Source organism: Lygodium microphyllum, chromosome 21 (genome assembly GCF_053477565.2).
Source record: "Lygodium microphyllum isolate KBCC chromosome 21, Lygodium_microphyllum_v1.1.10, whole genome shotgun sequence".
Lineage (NCBI taxonomy): Eukaryota > Viridiplantae > Streptophyta > Polypodiopsida > Schizaeales > Lygodiaceae > Lygodium > Lygodium microphyllum.
The window spans coordinates 126335609-126352772 of NC_141155.1; the positions used below are offsets into that span (position 1 = coordinate 126335609).

The 17164-nt window shown below is 38.7% G+C and overlaps 1 protein-coding gene across 1 annotated transcript; it reads right to left on the reverse strand.

Annotated features, from left to right (window-relative positions):
- Nucleotides 1-4627: 4627 nt before the first annotated feature.
- Nucleotides 4628-8436, reverse strand: LOC148018526 (uncharacterized). The gene is made up of 4 exons (XM_087661895.1): nucleotides 7319-8436; nucleotides 7059-7199; nucleotides 6309-6962; nucleotides 4628-6136 (listed from the first exon to the last, which is right to left on the reverse strand). Exons 1-4 carry the CDS (start codon nucleotides 7688-7690, stop codon nucleotides 5051-5053), a joined length of 2253 nt encoding a protein of 750 aa, XP_087518021.1. The 5' UTR covers nucleotides 7691-8436; the 3' UTR covers nucleotides 4628-5050.
- Between the last annotated feature and the right edge of the window lie 8728 nt (nucleotides 8437-17164).

Genomic DNA, 17164 nt, shown 5'->3' on the forward strand with positions numbered 1-17164 from the left:
TCTTTCGGCAATGGATCACAATGATGAAGATTATTCTAGGTGAGCCTACTACAAACATTGGTCTTTCTTTGCTTTCTTTCTTTCATGGGACTAAGAGGTGAAAGTATAGATGGTTTAGAGCTACAGCATGAGCTAGCTATGTGTGAGATAGCCTAAAACCACAAAACAATGAAATCTCTTGAAATCATAAGAGTCTGTCCAAAGTCCCCTTGTTGTGTAAAAGCACAATAGTGGATGTTACTAAGGAACTATTAGCTTTGTCTTGATCATGGACACTAGGGTTAATCTATTAAAACATCAAGTTATGGTGTATAAAATTATTCGTAGCACTTGTTTCAAATGCTGTAACGTGGGAATCTCATCAAGGATTGCCTAGAATGGAAGAGCGAAGAATCTCTTGCCCTTACTTTTACTACAAGAAACTCTCATGAGCAAAATAAGCAATACAATGAATTCAAAATTATTGTCAATTATACATTTAACGGTAACAAAGGAAGAAATAGAATCAAATTCCCCCCTATTAAGGGGTTGGATAATCCTCTTGATCTAGACAACCCCCCAACCAAGTTCCTAGATCCCTAATGAAAACTACAAATCAAAACTCCTAGATGAGGAGGATGATGTAGTTGAGGGGACCCCCTTAGATGAAAATGTTGAAAAGTTTGAGGAAGCTCTAACAAGACTTAGACTTCAACCTTGAAGATGTGGAGCAATCTTTTGCCAAGGAGGTTCAAAACCACAAGTCTTACAAACCCTATAAATCCTAAAATAGTAAGGGATTGGGCTAAATAATACAGCTTTCCTAATGACTTTATGATTGTAGGAGTTGAAAGTAAATGGAGAAGAACTTAACAAAGATCCAAGTCTCATCCAATACTTACAAGTAGTTTCCCATTCCTATATCCATGGAATTGGGGAACTAGCGTTGGCATTCACAACAAAATATTCTCCCTAAATTTTAGTAATAGTGCTAATGCTAGTAATAATTGGTTGTCCTCACCTTGAAACTTGATGAATGGATCACTAACAATAGGTCCTGCAACTAGGAAACTTGGAATCTTGCACTCTAATGCTTCATTTCAAATCATATAATCTTAGCAGGGGACTTCAAAATGGCAAACAACATCCAAGATAGATTTCAATATCATAGGTGGAAGAGAAAAATAGGAATGGGAAATGTGTAAGTTGTACAACAACTTGGTGGATGCATATACTAGAAAAGTTTTACTTGTGTTCTAATAACCAAAAAGGTAAAAATATCATACAAGCAAGGGTTAACAAGATTTATGTGTTGTCAAGTTTGCTCTCCAGTTATTTATCTGGTAATAGCAAAGTGCTGATTTATCTCACCCTATCTAATATTAAGATTGTGCAATTAATTATTTCCAATAATAATATTATAAGCGCTTGTTTGGTTCCGTGTCAACCCTTTCATTTTCAAGACTGATATATAGACTAGTATATTAGAGGGACTATTAATACAGAAACATGTTCAATCAAAATGTGAGTTGAATAGGACAAGCGTAGTCAATCACGAGATACTAGTCCAAGCTAGACTAGACCTTAAGGAGGAGGGACAATTTGAAGCAATCCATTAGAGGTTGGGGGCTAGGAGGGTTGATAGACCTGTGAAGGAAATGTGTGGACTCGTTGAGCAAAAGAAAGAGAGGGATATTCTCTCCTTGTTTAGCAAGGAAAATGGCTCCAAGCTAGGTCCCATGAGAAAAATGTTGAGGCTGTGCATAACTTTTTCTATAATATCTTCCACACTCCCTCCCTCATCAACCAAGACAAGCTCCACTCATTAACTACCTTGGAGTACAATTTGGAAGAAGATGAGATTAAAGCTACTGTGCCACATTGAGATAAGGTAAAAGCCTAGGATTAGATAGTCTTCCTAAAATGAAGTCTTGTCAAGAGTTTCAAGCCTTCCTCCTCATAGACCCCTTGCTACTATAGCTTTGGAAATAGTATGACCCCTATGGTGTTTGATCTACTAGTACAAATGAGGGTGTGATAAGTTGATCCATAATAATAATTGTAGGAACATTGTTTCCAATTGGAAGCCCATTACTTGTCTTACCTACTGCTTACAAGATTTTTGCCGAAGCTACTACCATTAGAAATTGCCCTGTCCTTGACAATTGGATTAGAAAGGATCAAAGGGGCTTTAGTAAAGGCAAATTCATTTTAGATGCTATCATCTACCTCTTGGAAGGCATGGACTATGCCCAAAATACCATCTAGGACTTACATTTTCTTCAAATTTGACTTTGATAAATCTAATGATATGTTGGAATGGGATTTTATTTTCCAATGTTTGTATGATATGGGTTTTGGTAAAATGTTTGTAAAGTATGTTATGCTTCTATCTAGAAATGCTACAGCTAGAGTGATTGCTAATGGCATCTTAGTCAAGTCCTTTACTCTCAAACAATCTCCATTAGCCCCTCTTTTGTTTGCTATGTTTGATGCTTAATAGTTGGCCAATACACAATGAGTTAGTGAAAGGGAATATGGAGGGTATCATCATTTCATATATTATCATTTACCTCTTGGAAGGCATGGATTATGCCCAAAAGACCAACTAAAACTTCATTTTCTTCAAAATTAACTTTGATGAAGCTAATGACAAGCTGGAATGTCACTTATTTTTCAAACTTTGAATGATATGGATTTTGGTAAAATGTTTATAAAGTATGTTATGCTTCTTTCCAAAAATGCTATAGCTAGAGTGGTTATTAATGGCATCATGACCAAGTCCTTTACTCTACAAAGGTGCATTACACAAGGATATCCATTAGCCCCTCTTTTGCTTGTTATGTGCACTAATGCTTTTGGTTGGTTAATATGTGATGAGTTGGAGAAAGGTAATATAGAGAGCATCAAATTGCCTATTAAGACCAAACGGCTTTGGCTTTGTTTGTTGATAATAGAAATAGTACTATGAAAAATAATGAGGAGTTTATTAGGCTCTTTTGGAATTGTTTAAAAACCTTTTGTGTTGCCTCAAGCTCTAACTAAATAATAATAAACCTAGTAACTAGAACTTTGCTCAATCCCCCCCTTCCACAAAAGAGAGAGCTTGTCTACCAAGGTTGCAAGGTTTTAGAAGAAGGTAAGGTCTTCATACATCTTCATACTCATGCATTCCCATGGGCTTTAGAGTCAACACTAACCAAAGATGGAACTAGGTACTAAATAAACTCTTTTTTCAAAATGGAAAATCTAAGCAATCTGTAGAAATGTAGCTACTACCAAGACTATGGTTGTTAACCATGTAATCCTAACCATTTCCATATACTTTATAGGTTGTTAAAGACCACTTAAGTCTACCTTAGATGCACTCAATTCCATCTATAAGAACTATCCATGGAGTGGCAATAGTACTACCCCCAAAATCCTAAAGTCCCTTGGGATACCTTCTCTCTCCATAAAGATGAGAACAAGTTAGGGATCCTTTGAAAAACGTGGCTAATAGAATGGCAACCAAACGGATCATTAGAGCCTTTATGTCCCCTCAAGATGCTTGGATTGTCCTATGTCTTGACAATGCCCATTACTTTAAACTTAAAGGTGCTAACAATTAATGGCAAGGTCTTTCCCCCTGTACTAAGTCTTTGCCCAATGGTGGTTGTATCATAGAGGCACTTTGCAAGCTTGGTCCAAGTTAATCAACTGTCTAATCAACTAAACTTCATTACGTCGTAGGCAACCTTCGGTAATTTGTGGGTAAACATTCTAGTCCCCCCATCCTTGTAGGCACAACTTCCATGGCTAGATAGTTCATTAAGAAAGGTGTGCATCATTGTAGAGAGATTTGGGATAGGACTAATAAGGAGTGGATTAGCAATTAGGTGTCAAATGATAGCCTCAAGATTAACCATCATCTAGAGCTTATCAATGACAGAAAGGCTAGTTGGTCCACCCCCTAGTCATCCATTTTGATCTTCCCTCTAACCTTGGAGCCTTCATGTGGCCTAAAAACCCTTCCTTTCTATCCCCAAGCTCACTAATTTCAACCCAAAACTACACCAGCCCTCAATAGAAGGTAGTATTTGCAGTAGGGTGCCCATCAATGGGATTATAAATTTACCAGGATTTGGTCTTCTTCCATCCAACCTAAAATCCGGCAAGTATACCAAAGCCATTCTTCATTTGTTTATTAATTTTGAAGCCAATCGGAAAGCCCTACACTTGCTTAATAGCCTTGCTCCCCCCGGCCCTTGTTTCATTGCGACGAAATTCTAATTGGGGAAGCTTATGTGATCTCTCCCCTGGTTCTGAATTGGCTCAAGGGCATCTACTTGTGTGAGTGGCTAGATAGAAACGCAACAATACTCGATTTCAGAACTCCGATTATGTAAATGGATTGGTAAGGAGAGAGTGCGTTCTCCTCTTACAATCAATGGTTACTCAAAACTGTGATATGTAAATGGATTATTAGGAAGAGATCCTGTCATCTACTCTTACTATCGTTTTCGTCAACGAGAGGACTCCCAGTGGTCTCTTTGTCCAGAAATAGGAACCAAGAGTGTCCGACAGAGGGTTCAAGTTTCAACATGCATGATGCTACTTACTAGTTTTACATCTTCTCTTAATGGCACGTGAAAGCAGTAAGTCGCGTGGGTACAGAAGCGTATAGATCGGTGTATTTAAGTTACAAACCGCAAGCGGCAAGGCAAGCAAGACCCTCTCTTATGTGAGACAGAGGCCCATTAAAATCTTTCCAGTTCATTCCCGCTAGAAGAAAGAAACCGTTTCTGGCTAAGGCTTGTGAGCCAAATCCAACTGAAACACCTCATTAAGGCATCAAAACCCAGCCCAAAATTTCAGCCAATCGCCATGAATTCGGTTATTTGAAGTCAAGCAACAAGCTCTTATGTACAAACCCATTCGGAACCTTGGGTCCACAACATACAAATTTAGTCCCGATTGAAGTACATATCACTTGACACTAATTTCATGTCCTAGAACCAAGGCCCCGTACAGAAGAGCATCAGAAGCAAAGAAAATCCCAACCACACCATGACTCCTCATTCTCGGACCCTCATTTGGCAGGGTGCTCTGATAATGTATCCCCCAACATCGTGAAATGAAACTCAACTTGTAAGCGATGATGCAGAGGAATGCTCCCCAGAAGACCTTTCTTCATGTCTATCTCCAGCTCTCTTAAGGGCAGAGCTGCAAAGAAGCCCTTAATAAACTCTCTGCATGCATCTTTCCCTGTGTATTCGCTGGTGTTTTCACTCTGCTGGTCGGGGCCAGCTCGATCTGTCTTCACATCTCCTGGAGTGGTGCTTGCATCCACACCCTGAGCTTGTAAAGATGGAGATGAGTTCAAAGTCACATCTGGCTTTGACAACGCTGCATTTTGTGAAGATGGGGATGAAGATTCAAGTGAAACTCCCTCCTCATTTACCTCCTCTGGTTTTGGGACATGACAGAGAGTAGTCTCGCTGCCAAAATGCAGTATGTAAGCCTGGTTGCACCCCTCATAAAGTCTTGCACCAAGCGTGTCAATTATATAGCATTCTTCCTTCTCCACTTTCAAGACAAAGAAATGATCATTCCAGCTCACAATATACACAGCAGGCTCAAACCTTCCATCAAGATTCACACGAGCTACCTCCTCCCAAATTTCATCAAACGACATTGAACCTTGCAAAAACCCACAAGAGTCTCCAATGGTTTCAGGACGAAAGAAGCCCACAAAAGACCTCTCTGGTGCAGCTAACAAAGGACGAATTTTTGCCTGAAGAACAGTGTCCAGGTCAAAATGTTTGTCTGGAAAGCGGTCTTTGTAACATTGATTATCACAAAGCTTTCTCCATTCTGCAGAGCCCTCCCTGATGAGTGTGTCAAACTCTGCCTTTATAGGAATTCTTGTGGGATTCTGGTGCAGCCAGTCAGCTATAACTGCGACAAGGGCTGTACAAGCACTTCCCCCTGCTGCTCTCTCACTTCGTTGGTCAATTGTTGCGAAAAAGATATTGGCTGAAAGCTTCAGGTGGCCATCTCTGCTGATCAAGTCTTGCCTCTCCCAACTCCCAACAGCAAAATCCTCCTCTCCAAAGTCTAGGACACAGCCAGATGATAACTTTGGTGATGGACTGCCACCATCACTTGCTTGGCACTACACAGAAAAATGATTACCTCGTTTGAGAACCAAGGTGTATTTTATCCAATTGAAAACCCTTACCTAGCATACTAAATAACACAAACCTCATACCTGACAACTTTTTCTCCAACAGATTTGCCTTAAAAAATCATGATATATATTCAGGTAAACGAAAAGAAATACATACCAGTGCAGCAAGTGGGTCATTAGGAGAGCCTGACAACCTTCTGTCAAAATCGATATCATCCCCTCCATCTTCCCCATATTCTTTGTTCAACAATGGCTCACTTTTCCCTCGAGGCGATCTGAAACTTAACTTTCTTTTCTGCCAAGATAGAATGCTCCGCATTGAGGACTGCAATGCATTTTGGTCTGCTTCAGATAGGATTGATTGTTCCCCTGGTTTTGGAACAGCCTCCACTACCCCTTTGTTTGGAGCATATAATTCGTTATCTTTAATGTGCCTTTTCTCTGGACACTGAGAGAGTGCTCCCTCAACAACCAGATTCATTCCTGCGAGAGGTCCATAACACTGAAAGTGATGAGCCTCCTCATCAGAGACCTCTTCTTCCTCCCAGTCATCAAAGTAGCCTGACCCAAATGACTCCCTTGAATCAGCAGAGCTCTGCCCGCTCTTAGGAGTCCGCTGCTCAGATTGAGTGGCAGCCAAGTCTTTGAAGGACTCTTTCCCATTGACTGAAGCCAAACTTGCTACATTCCCTGACCTTTTCCTATCTGTCTCTCCAAGAAGCTGCTCATCATCCATGGTGCATAGTAGAGGTCCAAAGCAATCAAACCCTGAATTTTCCCGTGTCCTCAACTCTGTACACCTCAAGGACACCTAAAACAGAGAGAGACACCAAAGTTTAGACACAGTACCAATTCAAATTTCGAAAGGACAAGAATTACAACTGACCATATATGATAAAATGCTCACCACAAGTGCTGACTCCACTTCCACTCCAGCCGGAGACAAAATGCGTAACTTTGTGTTCTGATGTTCAGTAGTCGTTGCTATGAAATCTGAAAGATTCATGACAGCACTGCCTAAAACTACTAGCTTCGATTTTGCTCCAACCTGTGGGGAGAAAACCCCAACCAAAACAGATCAATCCACAAGATTCAAAACCACATACAAAGATCAGCACATCCACCTAAAGAGCAAAGTAAATCTGCATGAGATACTGGTGCAGTTACCTGGCTTATAACAAAATGGACCTCCCATGGCAAAAACTGGCCATCTTTTGAGACTGTTAAAGTACATATATGCTCAAACTCTTCTTCCCAGTTGACAATGGCACTGTCTTCGAGTAACTTTTCTGTGGTTTTTACTCTCTTGAGGCTTCTAAAGGGAGTGCTAAAGGAACTCTTAGATCCTCTCCATTTCACACTGATCATCATTTTGCCAAGCTCTCCGCTTCTGATCAAAGTGGATTGGATGCCTAACTCACCGCTTTTGCCAGCCAGTAAATTTTGCAAACCCTCCAGACTGTGGACTTTCAGCTTCACCTGAAATCTTTTCAACAGAGGTTGCGACCAAGGTCTCCATTTCATCATGCTAACGACCATAATGGTAAATAAATTTTAGTAAAAGGTGGTGCCTAATGGCAACACTCGCAATGACAAGAGGAAAGCTCCAAATTTCTGAACGATTTCCAAAAAACTAAGCACAATTGTTGTTCTTAGCCCGAAATGCATATCTACTGACTTAACCTTGCAGATTTGCCACATTCTCCATACTGCTGACTACATCCTGTTAACGCTTTGCAGATTTGGTCAAACTGCTTTTAAATTGCAGAGAGGAATCCTGTAAATCCGAGAATTCCCTTCGCTATGGCCTTATGAGGAACTAACCTCTTTCAAAACAAATCCCTGCACTCTTCTGTTCTGCAAATAACCTTGGTGTTACCGCACCTATTCCTTGTAAATTGTTTCACGGCCTTCTCTGCCTCAAAGAAGAACTCGGATCTCCTTCTTCAGCTACGCATCCAGCGATTTCTGAGCTACATTCTGGAAGGAAGGCCCACTAATTGTGCAGGCAGGAAATCAGAACTGTTGTGATACTCTAATCTTCGATGAGGAAGGAGCTATGGTGTCGAAACAAGCTGATCTTAGTGAGGTGTGCTGTTGGATCTGCGTCTTCTATATTCTGCGGGTGCTGGAGAGTCAGCAAGCTCCGTCTGAGGCCGGGGAGGGGGCAGGATCTCGGAGAAGCTCCACGACAAGGAAAGCAAACCTGAAGGACTCTTGACACAACGGAAGGAAACGGGAAAAATGGACGGATGGATGAATACGAGAGAGAGAGAGAGAGAGAGGGGGGGGGAGGGGGGCGGGGACGAAAGGAAACAAGACTTTATAGAAAACGGGAAAAATGGATGAATGAATATGAGAGAGAGAGAGTGAGAGAGAGAGGACTTGTTAAATGACCGGATCGGGGGCTTTGCAGGAAAATAGAAAATGAATAATAAAATCGATAGGCAGCCGTACATCAAATCGTAAGGGTTTTTTGGCCTTTTGTCCCCCTTTTCAAAAATTGAAATTAGATTAGATTAGATTAGATTAGATGGCGGACTCATCACTGCTGGCTGCCTGCCTGCCTGCCTGCGGGTTAAGATCGCCGTCGATCGCTTCTTTACGTGAACTGAATCTTGTTATTATCCGCAGAATGTCTTATCTGATCACTTACACCTTTTAATTTTAACCTTTCTCAGGGCTTCCTCAACCTTCAAGCCATCGTCCAAGGAGACGTGACCCTCAAAGCACTAGGTTACATTATACATACATAGAGTTGGTAGCATGACACACCAACCTAAATGCTTAGACCCACACTACGCGCAAGCTCAGTGTCCTCCCCATTGTACCTGATGTAGGGGAATTGCATAGTTGCACCACTATGCGTCTAGGATTCAAATGAGATGAGATGAAAAGAGTCATTGAGAAAATGTCAAACATTTCTTGCAATTGATGGACATCTACACGAAATTCTACTTGGTGGACTTATACATGACCCCTAATCCTACTAGCCCTACACTAAAAGTGCTCTTTTCGTAAGACTTTTGTGGGGGCCATGCAACGGATACCAAACCCCACCCCTCTTATCTTTGAGAGTGCAACAATGTATTTGTGGGGGAAGGTGGTGGTTACCTCTACCCATCAGAGCAAGGTGGGGCTTGGCTCCATGTTATCAAAACTCACAAACTGTCATGTTCCTCTTCCATTCACAAAAATTTGCCTCGTGCATTGCATTTTATCTTACCATATGTGTGATTCCTCTTATGCACTAATAAGTTCATCTTGCTTGCTAAAATTCCACATTTGTCATGTGTGTGACGTAACAAGTCTCATGCATGTCAGCATTTCAATTGACCCCAATCTTAGGCACCAAAAGGAGTGAAAAACAACAATTGTTAATGCTTAACCAATTATGTTCCTCCACACTTGATCAACTTTGAATATTGTGTTGGAGCTATATAGGTTGATGTCATATATAACTCAACTAGTCTTTGATATATGACTATCTTATGTGTTGCTTCTACACTCTTTGGGTTATAGTTATGGTAATCTCTCTCTCTCTCTCTCTCTCTCTCTCTCTCTCTCTCTCTCTCTCTCTCTCTCTCTCTCTCTCTCTCTCTCTCTCTCTCTCTCTCTCTCTCTCTCTCTCTCTCTCCACACACACACACACACACATACATACATGCATACATATATATATATATATATATATATATGGTGTCAAAGCTATGGCTACACTTGGTTGTATAGGCTCATGCCAAAAGCATTTCGGACATGCTACAATATTTTGCTAAGATATTTCAAGTAGCATGTGCTCCATGCATGGATCTCGTGTTGTCATGTATGTTCTGAATTATATGTTTGTAGTAATAATCTCTTAGTAAGATTATGTACATGTGCTTAGTATATGGCATGAGATTATCAAGTTGTAAAGGAGATTGTTGCACATTCGTGGTACTAGAGCATTTCACAAGTTTAAATTGTGACAAATGGTTAATCCATTAGACTACTAGTGTGCCTGTAAAATTAAGGACTTTGCATATCCATAATTAGATCTTTCACTTTTGTGGCATGTGATTGCACCCTTTCGCCACATGAATTCACCAAATGCACATCAAATAACTACAATTGTCATTTTTTACATATGGTTATGTCGTTTCGGCACATGAATCAAACAAATGCAACCAATAATCTTTCCCATGAATGGAGTTCTCCACCATATTCATTCACCTATGCCTTGACTCATGATTTTGAGTGGTGAAATAAAGCAAGGTGTTCATGGTTGTTCCTTGTACACGAAGGCAAGCATGCAAATCATGCTAGGGTTACTTTTTAATGATGCAAGTTCCGCATTGCATGGGTTTATTTTATTAGCATCATCTACTTGTAACAATCTAATATCTTTCTTGAACTTTTGAAAATTTGGCTTTTGACCTTACTCACTTTCCATCCAATTGAAGCATCTTTAGGGCACCTATGTGGCACCCTTGAGAGATGTGCTATCTACTAAAGGCTAAGGGCTCTCACCACATAGAAAATGGGGGTTAAGGCTCTAAAAATTTTGAGGATGCCAAGGAATTTGTGCATGTCACTTTTTACACCCCTTAACACTTAAAGTTTACCATTTGACTTCAAATTTTGAAAGGCTAAACTTACTATTTGTTTAAACCTTATCTTTTTGCTCGTTAACCTATCCAAAATGGGTTGTTAAAATTGACTCATTAAATGCACAGAAATTGTCATGCCAAATGTCAAACTACTCAAGTACTCATTTTCCCCCTTTGGGAGATAGTCAACTGGATCAGCATAAGCATGGTGTCACTATTGCATATGCGCCAGCTTTCAAACACCACATGGTTTTCACCAAAGGAAGGGGAAAAAAGAGACAAAGGTGTGATGATGATAATGATAATTATGATGATGATTCAAGACCCTACAAATATGCTCAATGGAGTCAATGAATTCAAGAAAGTGTGCTCAATCATCCTATGATGCTTATTGGTTAACAATTTTAGAATCCAAGATAAAGCAAAGGGGCTACATGGAATCAATGAATTCAAGAAGTGTGCTCAATCATTCTATGCAACTTATTGGCTAACAATTTGTAGTAATGTTATCCTAAAGAAGGGTTGATTTCAATATCCTTCTTTGGGATTAACTATGACATGATCTACACATCTAGTATGGGGGTTGTCTACTAGGAAGAATATGCTTTTCTTGGGTTCAAAATGGAAAACTCTTATCCTCTTCCCAATCCCCTACATTTGGCACAAAGTAGAGTATATGTGGTGGTGGGCACAAAGTAAAGTATATGTGGTGGTAGAACATGAACTTGAGGGTTGGTTACCAACATTAAATGTGGGATTTAATGTAAATAATGTTCTAACCAACCAAGGATTGCCTCCTAATATGAATATAGAATTTGTGGTCAATGTCATTCCAACCATAATTGGGTGCAATACCTCTTTTGATTATGTGTGAGGTTTGATATTTGGACAACGTTGTAGTTTGTATAATACTTTGTAATTTTAGTAAGGGTTTGCAAGGTTGAATGTAGTGAGTATTTCTCAAGTGAGTGGAGCATTTTCAATGCAACCAAGCTACTTTTATTGAAGGCTTGTTATTTTCAATGAGTAATGTAGTTACTCCCATACTCTAGATTGATTTTTCTTAAAGAAAGCATTTCAGCTCTCCCTCAAAGCCTAAAAATAGACGCCTTCTTGCCTTTGCACTGCGTCAAATGATTGTCTCAGGAATGCACAATAAGTGTTAGCAATCCTTACTACATCGACTAGAAATGCAAACATGATGAAGCCCCTACTTTATAAATGGTTTCTAGTTCAAATCTTTTAGTATATCAGATGACAAGACTCTATGCTTAACAATATCTTAAAGGTTTCACACAAATCTAGCAATATAGAAAGGCTTTGAATTGCATATGGATTTAAGCCAACAATATTTCCTTAAATTTTGTGAGATATATGTACTTTCCCTAAAGACATGGTGGTTTCAACTAAAAAGTATACTTAAGTCAAACATAGATATCATTTATTTATTCTATTGTTTATTAATTTGCCCTTTACCATTTCTTACTCTAGTAGAGTCAAGTTTAAACTAGTCCCACTTTAGATATCTTGAGAAGTTTCAAGTAGTGTCCATATTCATCAATTACTAGACAATTTTTTAGTCAAACACTCTAGAAATATTTAATATTTTGCATGACATGCAAAAGGTGTTCAAATCCATCGCCTATGCTTCAAAATATACACCCCATCATTTGCAACAGCTAAACAATAGCATTATTAATGGATAGAGGATCATGTGGATTCAAAAAGGCATTAGGTTAACATGTATAGTATTGTACTTTGATGTGTATAAACTTACCATTTGGCCATTTGCATGATACATATCTAGTTAGGGGCTAGTGCAATGTGTTTGATGATGTCATGCCCCTTAAATGTGGACTATTTGCACTCTTTTCATTGCCAAATGCATAAAAAGGCTCTTGAATGTGCCATAAAATAAGAACGAAGCTTGTTTTCCAAGTTTCTTTGTGGTAAAAAATGTGGAATCTAAGTAATGCTTTAATTTAAATTTCTAAACTAATCTAAGAATTTTGAAAGTGTGCACACACCCTCATTCACTACACACACATACACAATGGAATTCTCGCTTATGGGCCTAGAAGGATTTTGAGAACATTACAATTTATAGAAAAGATGTTGATGTAAGATAGGTAATGCCATTTCATTTTTTAGAATAATTGTAAATAAATCTTGCCAAAAGTGGTGGCTTTTGATTATTTCTCTAGTCATGATGAAGTTTTATGATGTTCTTAATTATGAATTGCTTGCATGACTCTCTCTCTCTCTCTCTCTCTCTCTCTCTCTCTCTCTCTCTCTCTCTCTCTCTCTCTCTCTCTCTCTCTCTCTCTCTCTCTCTCTCTCTCTCTCTCTCTCTCAAAATGGGATTCTTGCTTATGGACCTAGAAGGATTTTAAGAACAAGACAATTTAGTTTAAATGATATTGATGTAAGGTAGGCAATATTATTGAATCTTTAAAAGTAGATGTGAATAGATCTTGCCAAAAAATGGCTTGGGTTTTCTTTGATCACTATGGAGTTTTAATAATGATCTTAGTTGTGAATTGTTTACTCTCACTCTCTCTCCACACCCCTACAAGTCAACAACATTGAGCTCACACTAAACTAGAAAGAACCTAAAAATTGGTGCTTATGTTGTTTACTATGCTTCTAGATGTGCCTAAAAAGTAAATATTTACTTGCCTTGTTTGGAGCCATCATAAGATGTTTAATGGCATAGTTATAACAAATTTTCTTGATAATCATGCTCAGATAAGTTGAAGCATTGTTTTTCTTCCCTTAGCATCCTCCTCCTTTGAAGTATAAAATATGAGGATAACCAAATTGAGATTTAGGCTTAATAAATACTAGGTGGCATGGTTGGCAATGATGCCTACTACCACACTTCGTGTGGTTGGTATGATTACGAAGCTCACAAGTTTATGCATTGCTCACTTTGCATTTTGGTGAACAAAGGAGCAACCATGCTATCATGTGGTTGCTTCCCTTTGCACATTCATGCTTTCTATATCTTTATTTTTGTGAAACCTTCACATGATAAATCCTTTTATATCACATCCTTAGACACATCCATAGCTTAAATGCATCCTTTAGCTAATCCTAACCTATAGTGTTTAATAGTTACACACTATAATAACAAATCATTCATATCTAGAAAACCTTATATATATATATATATATATATATATATTTGTGCCCATCACAAGTAGGCACATATATTTTATGTGTGTACATACATGTGCATGTGAACACCCCCCGCCCCCACACACACACAGACATCATGTTTAGATATGTCCAAAATAACTAACTATTTAGTTAAGAATAGTGCTGAGGTAAAAATAAAGGGCCTAAGATGTCCAAAATGCCTTCAAATTGCAATTTCACATCTAAAAATGGTGACACGATCTCTTTAGCCTATATGCCCATGATTCTCCCTAGCCTAGGTTGGAATACATCTAGCTATACTATATGGCCATTGCCAAATTGCAATCTCCTACCCTCTCCAAGAGCAATAATCCAATCTTGAGGCCTTTTATGTGGTCAAACTTCATACCAAATCCTTGGTGACCACACATCATCGTACACATGTAAATAATTGCAAACGCATCCATCGACTCTTTCTTCAACTATGCACCAAACCAAAGCAATCTACCATATAATCAATACACATATATTAAGAAATTCATATCATAATTGAGCATACTACACTTCACCAACTCTCTTACATAGACCCACCATATGTAAGGAAGTACTTGAAGCCTTTATCCATTGTTTATACACATTTAAAACAAAGTAAGTGAATAATAGAAGTGAGCCATTTCTACTTGAGAGAGTCTATAGAGGGTATGTTTGCATGCATAATGACTTGGATGGCAAGGCAAACATTACACTTCAGCACTGCACCCTCCTTGATTTACTCATAGCATATATGACATTGTCCTTAAATGAGGAAACAAAGCAGACAACTTGTTTTGATTTATCACAACTCCTTTTCAAAAATTAGTCGTTTAAGGGTTGAGAAGTAAGGAAATAGAAATGTAAACTGTAGAGAATCCAAACCCAACACACTTATTTAGTATGGCTACTAAGTAGTGTACAAGCTTATTAAAGGGTTTGAAAATGTTCAATGAGAAATATGAAATCATGAATTGTAGTTTCTTTTACAACAAAAATAAATCACATGCAACATTGAATTACTTGCTTAAGTAGCCTAAAAACTTCATCAAGAACTTGATCCATCTAGACTCTCTTTGGTAGCCATAGAATAAAGAAATGATCACCCATTAAAATGCGATAACTTTGTCTCAAAATCTCATTAGCTCTAAGCAAATAAAAAAGTGACAATTTCTGTGTATAGAACATACAACCAAAATGATATAAAATGGTTATTTTGCACTTTGAATCTTCAAAAGGAAGCATCCATAAAATTTGAAACCAATCTTTAACCAAAGATGGGTTGACAATAACCAAAATTCAGTTTGACTTTTCACTTTGACTATCAAGTATAAAGAAGCCACACAATCACTCAACCATTTAGTAGTGTCATCTTTCTATTATAAGTTTTTGTTATTGCCTTTCCTACCAAATTACTTTTTGCATCTTGTTGTTTGTCCTTTGGAAGAGTAGTTGGGTTCTCTTTACATACAATAGGAAGAGCAAGACCTCAACTTGTTTCTTCCAAAGTAAAGCCTTTACTTCTTTTCAATTAGCAATGTAAAATAAAAAAGAGTCTTTCTTTACTTCTTTTTAGTTATCAAGGTCATTAAAAGGACACTTCCTTTAAAGACTTCCCTATGATAGTATGAGGGAGAGAGCTCAAGGGGTACTCCTTGACAACAAAATAGATCCAAAGCAAATATAATCTCAATACTTTAGCAACCTGCTCTAACAAAATAAAAGTAGAGTTGCTATTTAGTGGAAAGGACAATAAAAACTTAATGGAACAATGGAGATACGGTAAGTAAAACTCAAGGGGAAATGAACCCGAAATGCACAAATCTGGTGTGCCTTACCAAGGAGCCTAAATCCAAACAAAATAAAATAGAAAGAGGGCTATTGCCTTTTTCAATCATCCATATCTCAAAAGCATCATCCTCCCCCCTCTCTCTCTCTCTCTCTCTCTCTCTCTCTCTCTCTCTCTCTCTCTCTCTCTCTCTCTCTCATGCAACTACCAATACATTCTAAGCAAAGGTCAAGTGTAGCATGGCTAGAGAAATAAACAATAGTATTCTTGCTAGATTAATGTCTTTATAGTTTATTCATTTTCTATTGCTGATCATAAATTATACACAGAGTTGTAGTCCCAATGTTTTTATGCCTTATTCCTTTTCTACTATTGATCATAGATTATACACAAACACTTGTAGTCCCCTTTGCAATATACAGCTTGATAGAGATAATCCATCTTCTAAAGAAATGGTGGTGTCCCACCTTCAATTTACCTGCTCAAATACAATAAAAAGGGCATCATGTATGTTGAAACTACATTGATCAAGTGATAAAGTGGTAAAGCAATAGTTTTACATGCTATGAACACAACTAAAGTTAAGCCAGGGGTCTGAGTCCTGAGCTACTGGTTTCTAGAGAGACCCACCCTACTTTTCTTACATTGATCACCTTGAAGAAACAAGATTGTAGTCAGCCAAACAAAATTTTGAAAAGCAATGCTTTGCAGCAGACAAGGACCACAAACACCAGAAGACCAAAATGCTTACTTGTCATTTGTCTTACAGCGATGCGTGTACATAGTGTTTTCTAAGCAAGCTCTTAGCTCTCTTTATTAATACTGAAAAAACCCCCAAAAACAACAAAAAAAAGGGAATTTAAGAGAACACTCCTTAGTGGCATCGTTCCAATCCCCACTAATGTGCATCAACCGCTGTTGGATTTCGTGCATCATATGGAAAGACCAACAAAAACATGTCAAATTGAAGTATCAAACCCATGTTGACAACCCAAAGCAAAGCTACAAAAACCAGTTGATGTAGTGATATGCCCACCTTCTGAGTAACTGTGGATAGCTTAGAGGCACAGAAATCTGGTCATCTGCACTGTCTCCATGACTGCATGCGCTTGCCCGATGTGAGTACCATGCATGGTAGCGCCCAGGGAGAAGATTGTGCTCAGAAAGCTCATCTAGGAGGCTGGAGCTGGGCACATGTCTCACAACATGGATCACCAGACAGAAAACGCATGATCAAGAAGTAAACTTCTCAAAGATCCACCTCTGCCTGTGTTCTTTTCTTGAACATGCCACATACCACCTCATGACTCGTTGTCCAAACTAACCCTGATTGGTAAAAACACCATTGGGCACTATCAGTGTATTATTGATGCAATTGGGGGTCATGATGCAGGTTTATCTACCTTGGTCTGCTGTCGTGCTTCTACAACTCCAGAGCATGGCCGAAGACGAGGAGAGGCCAAG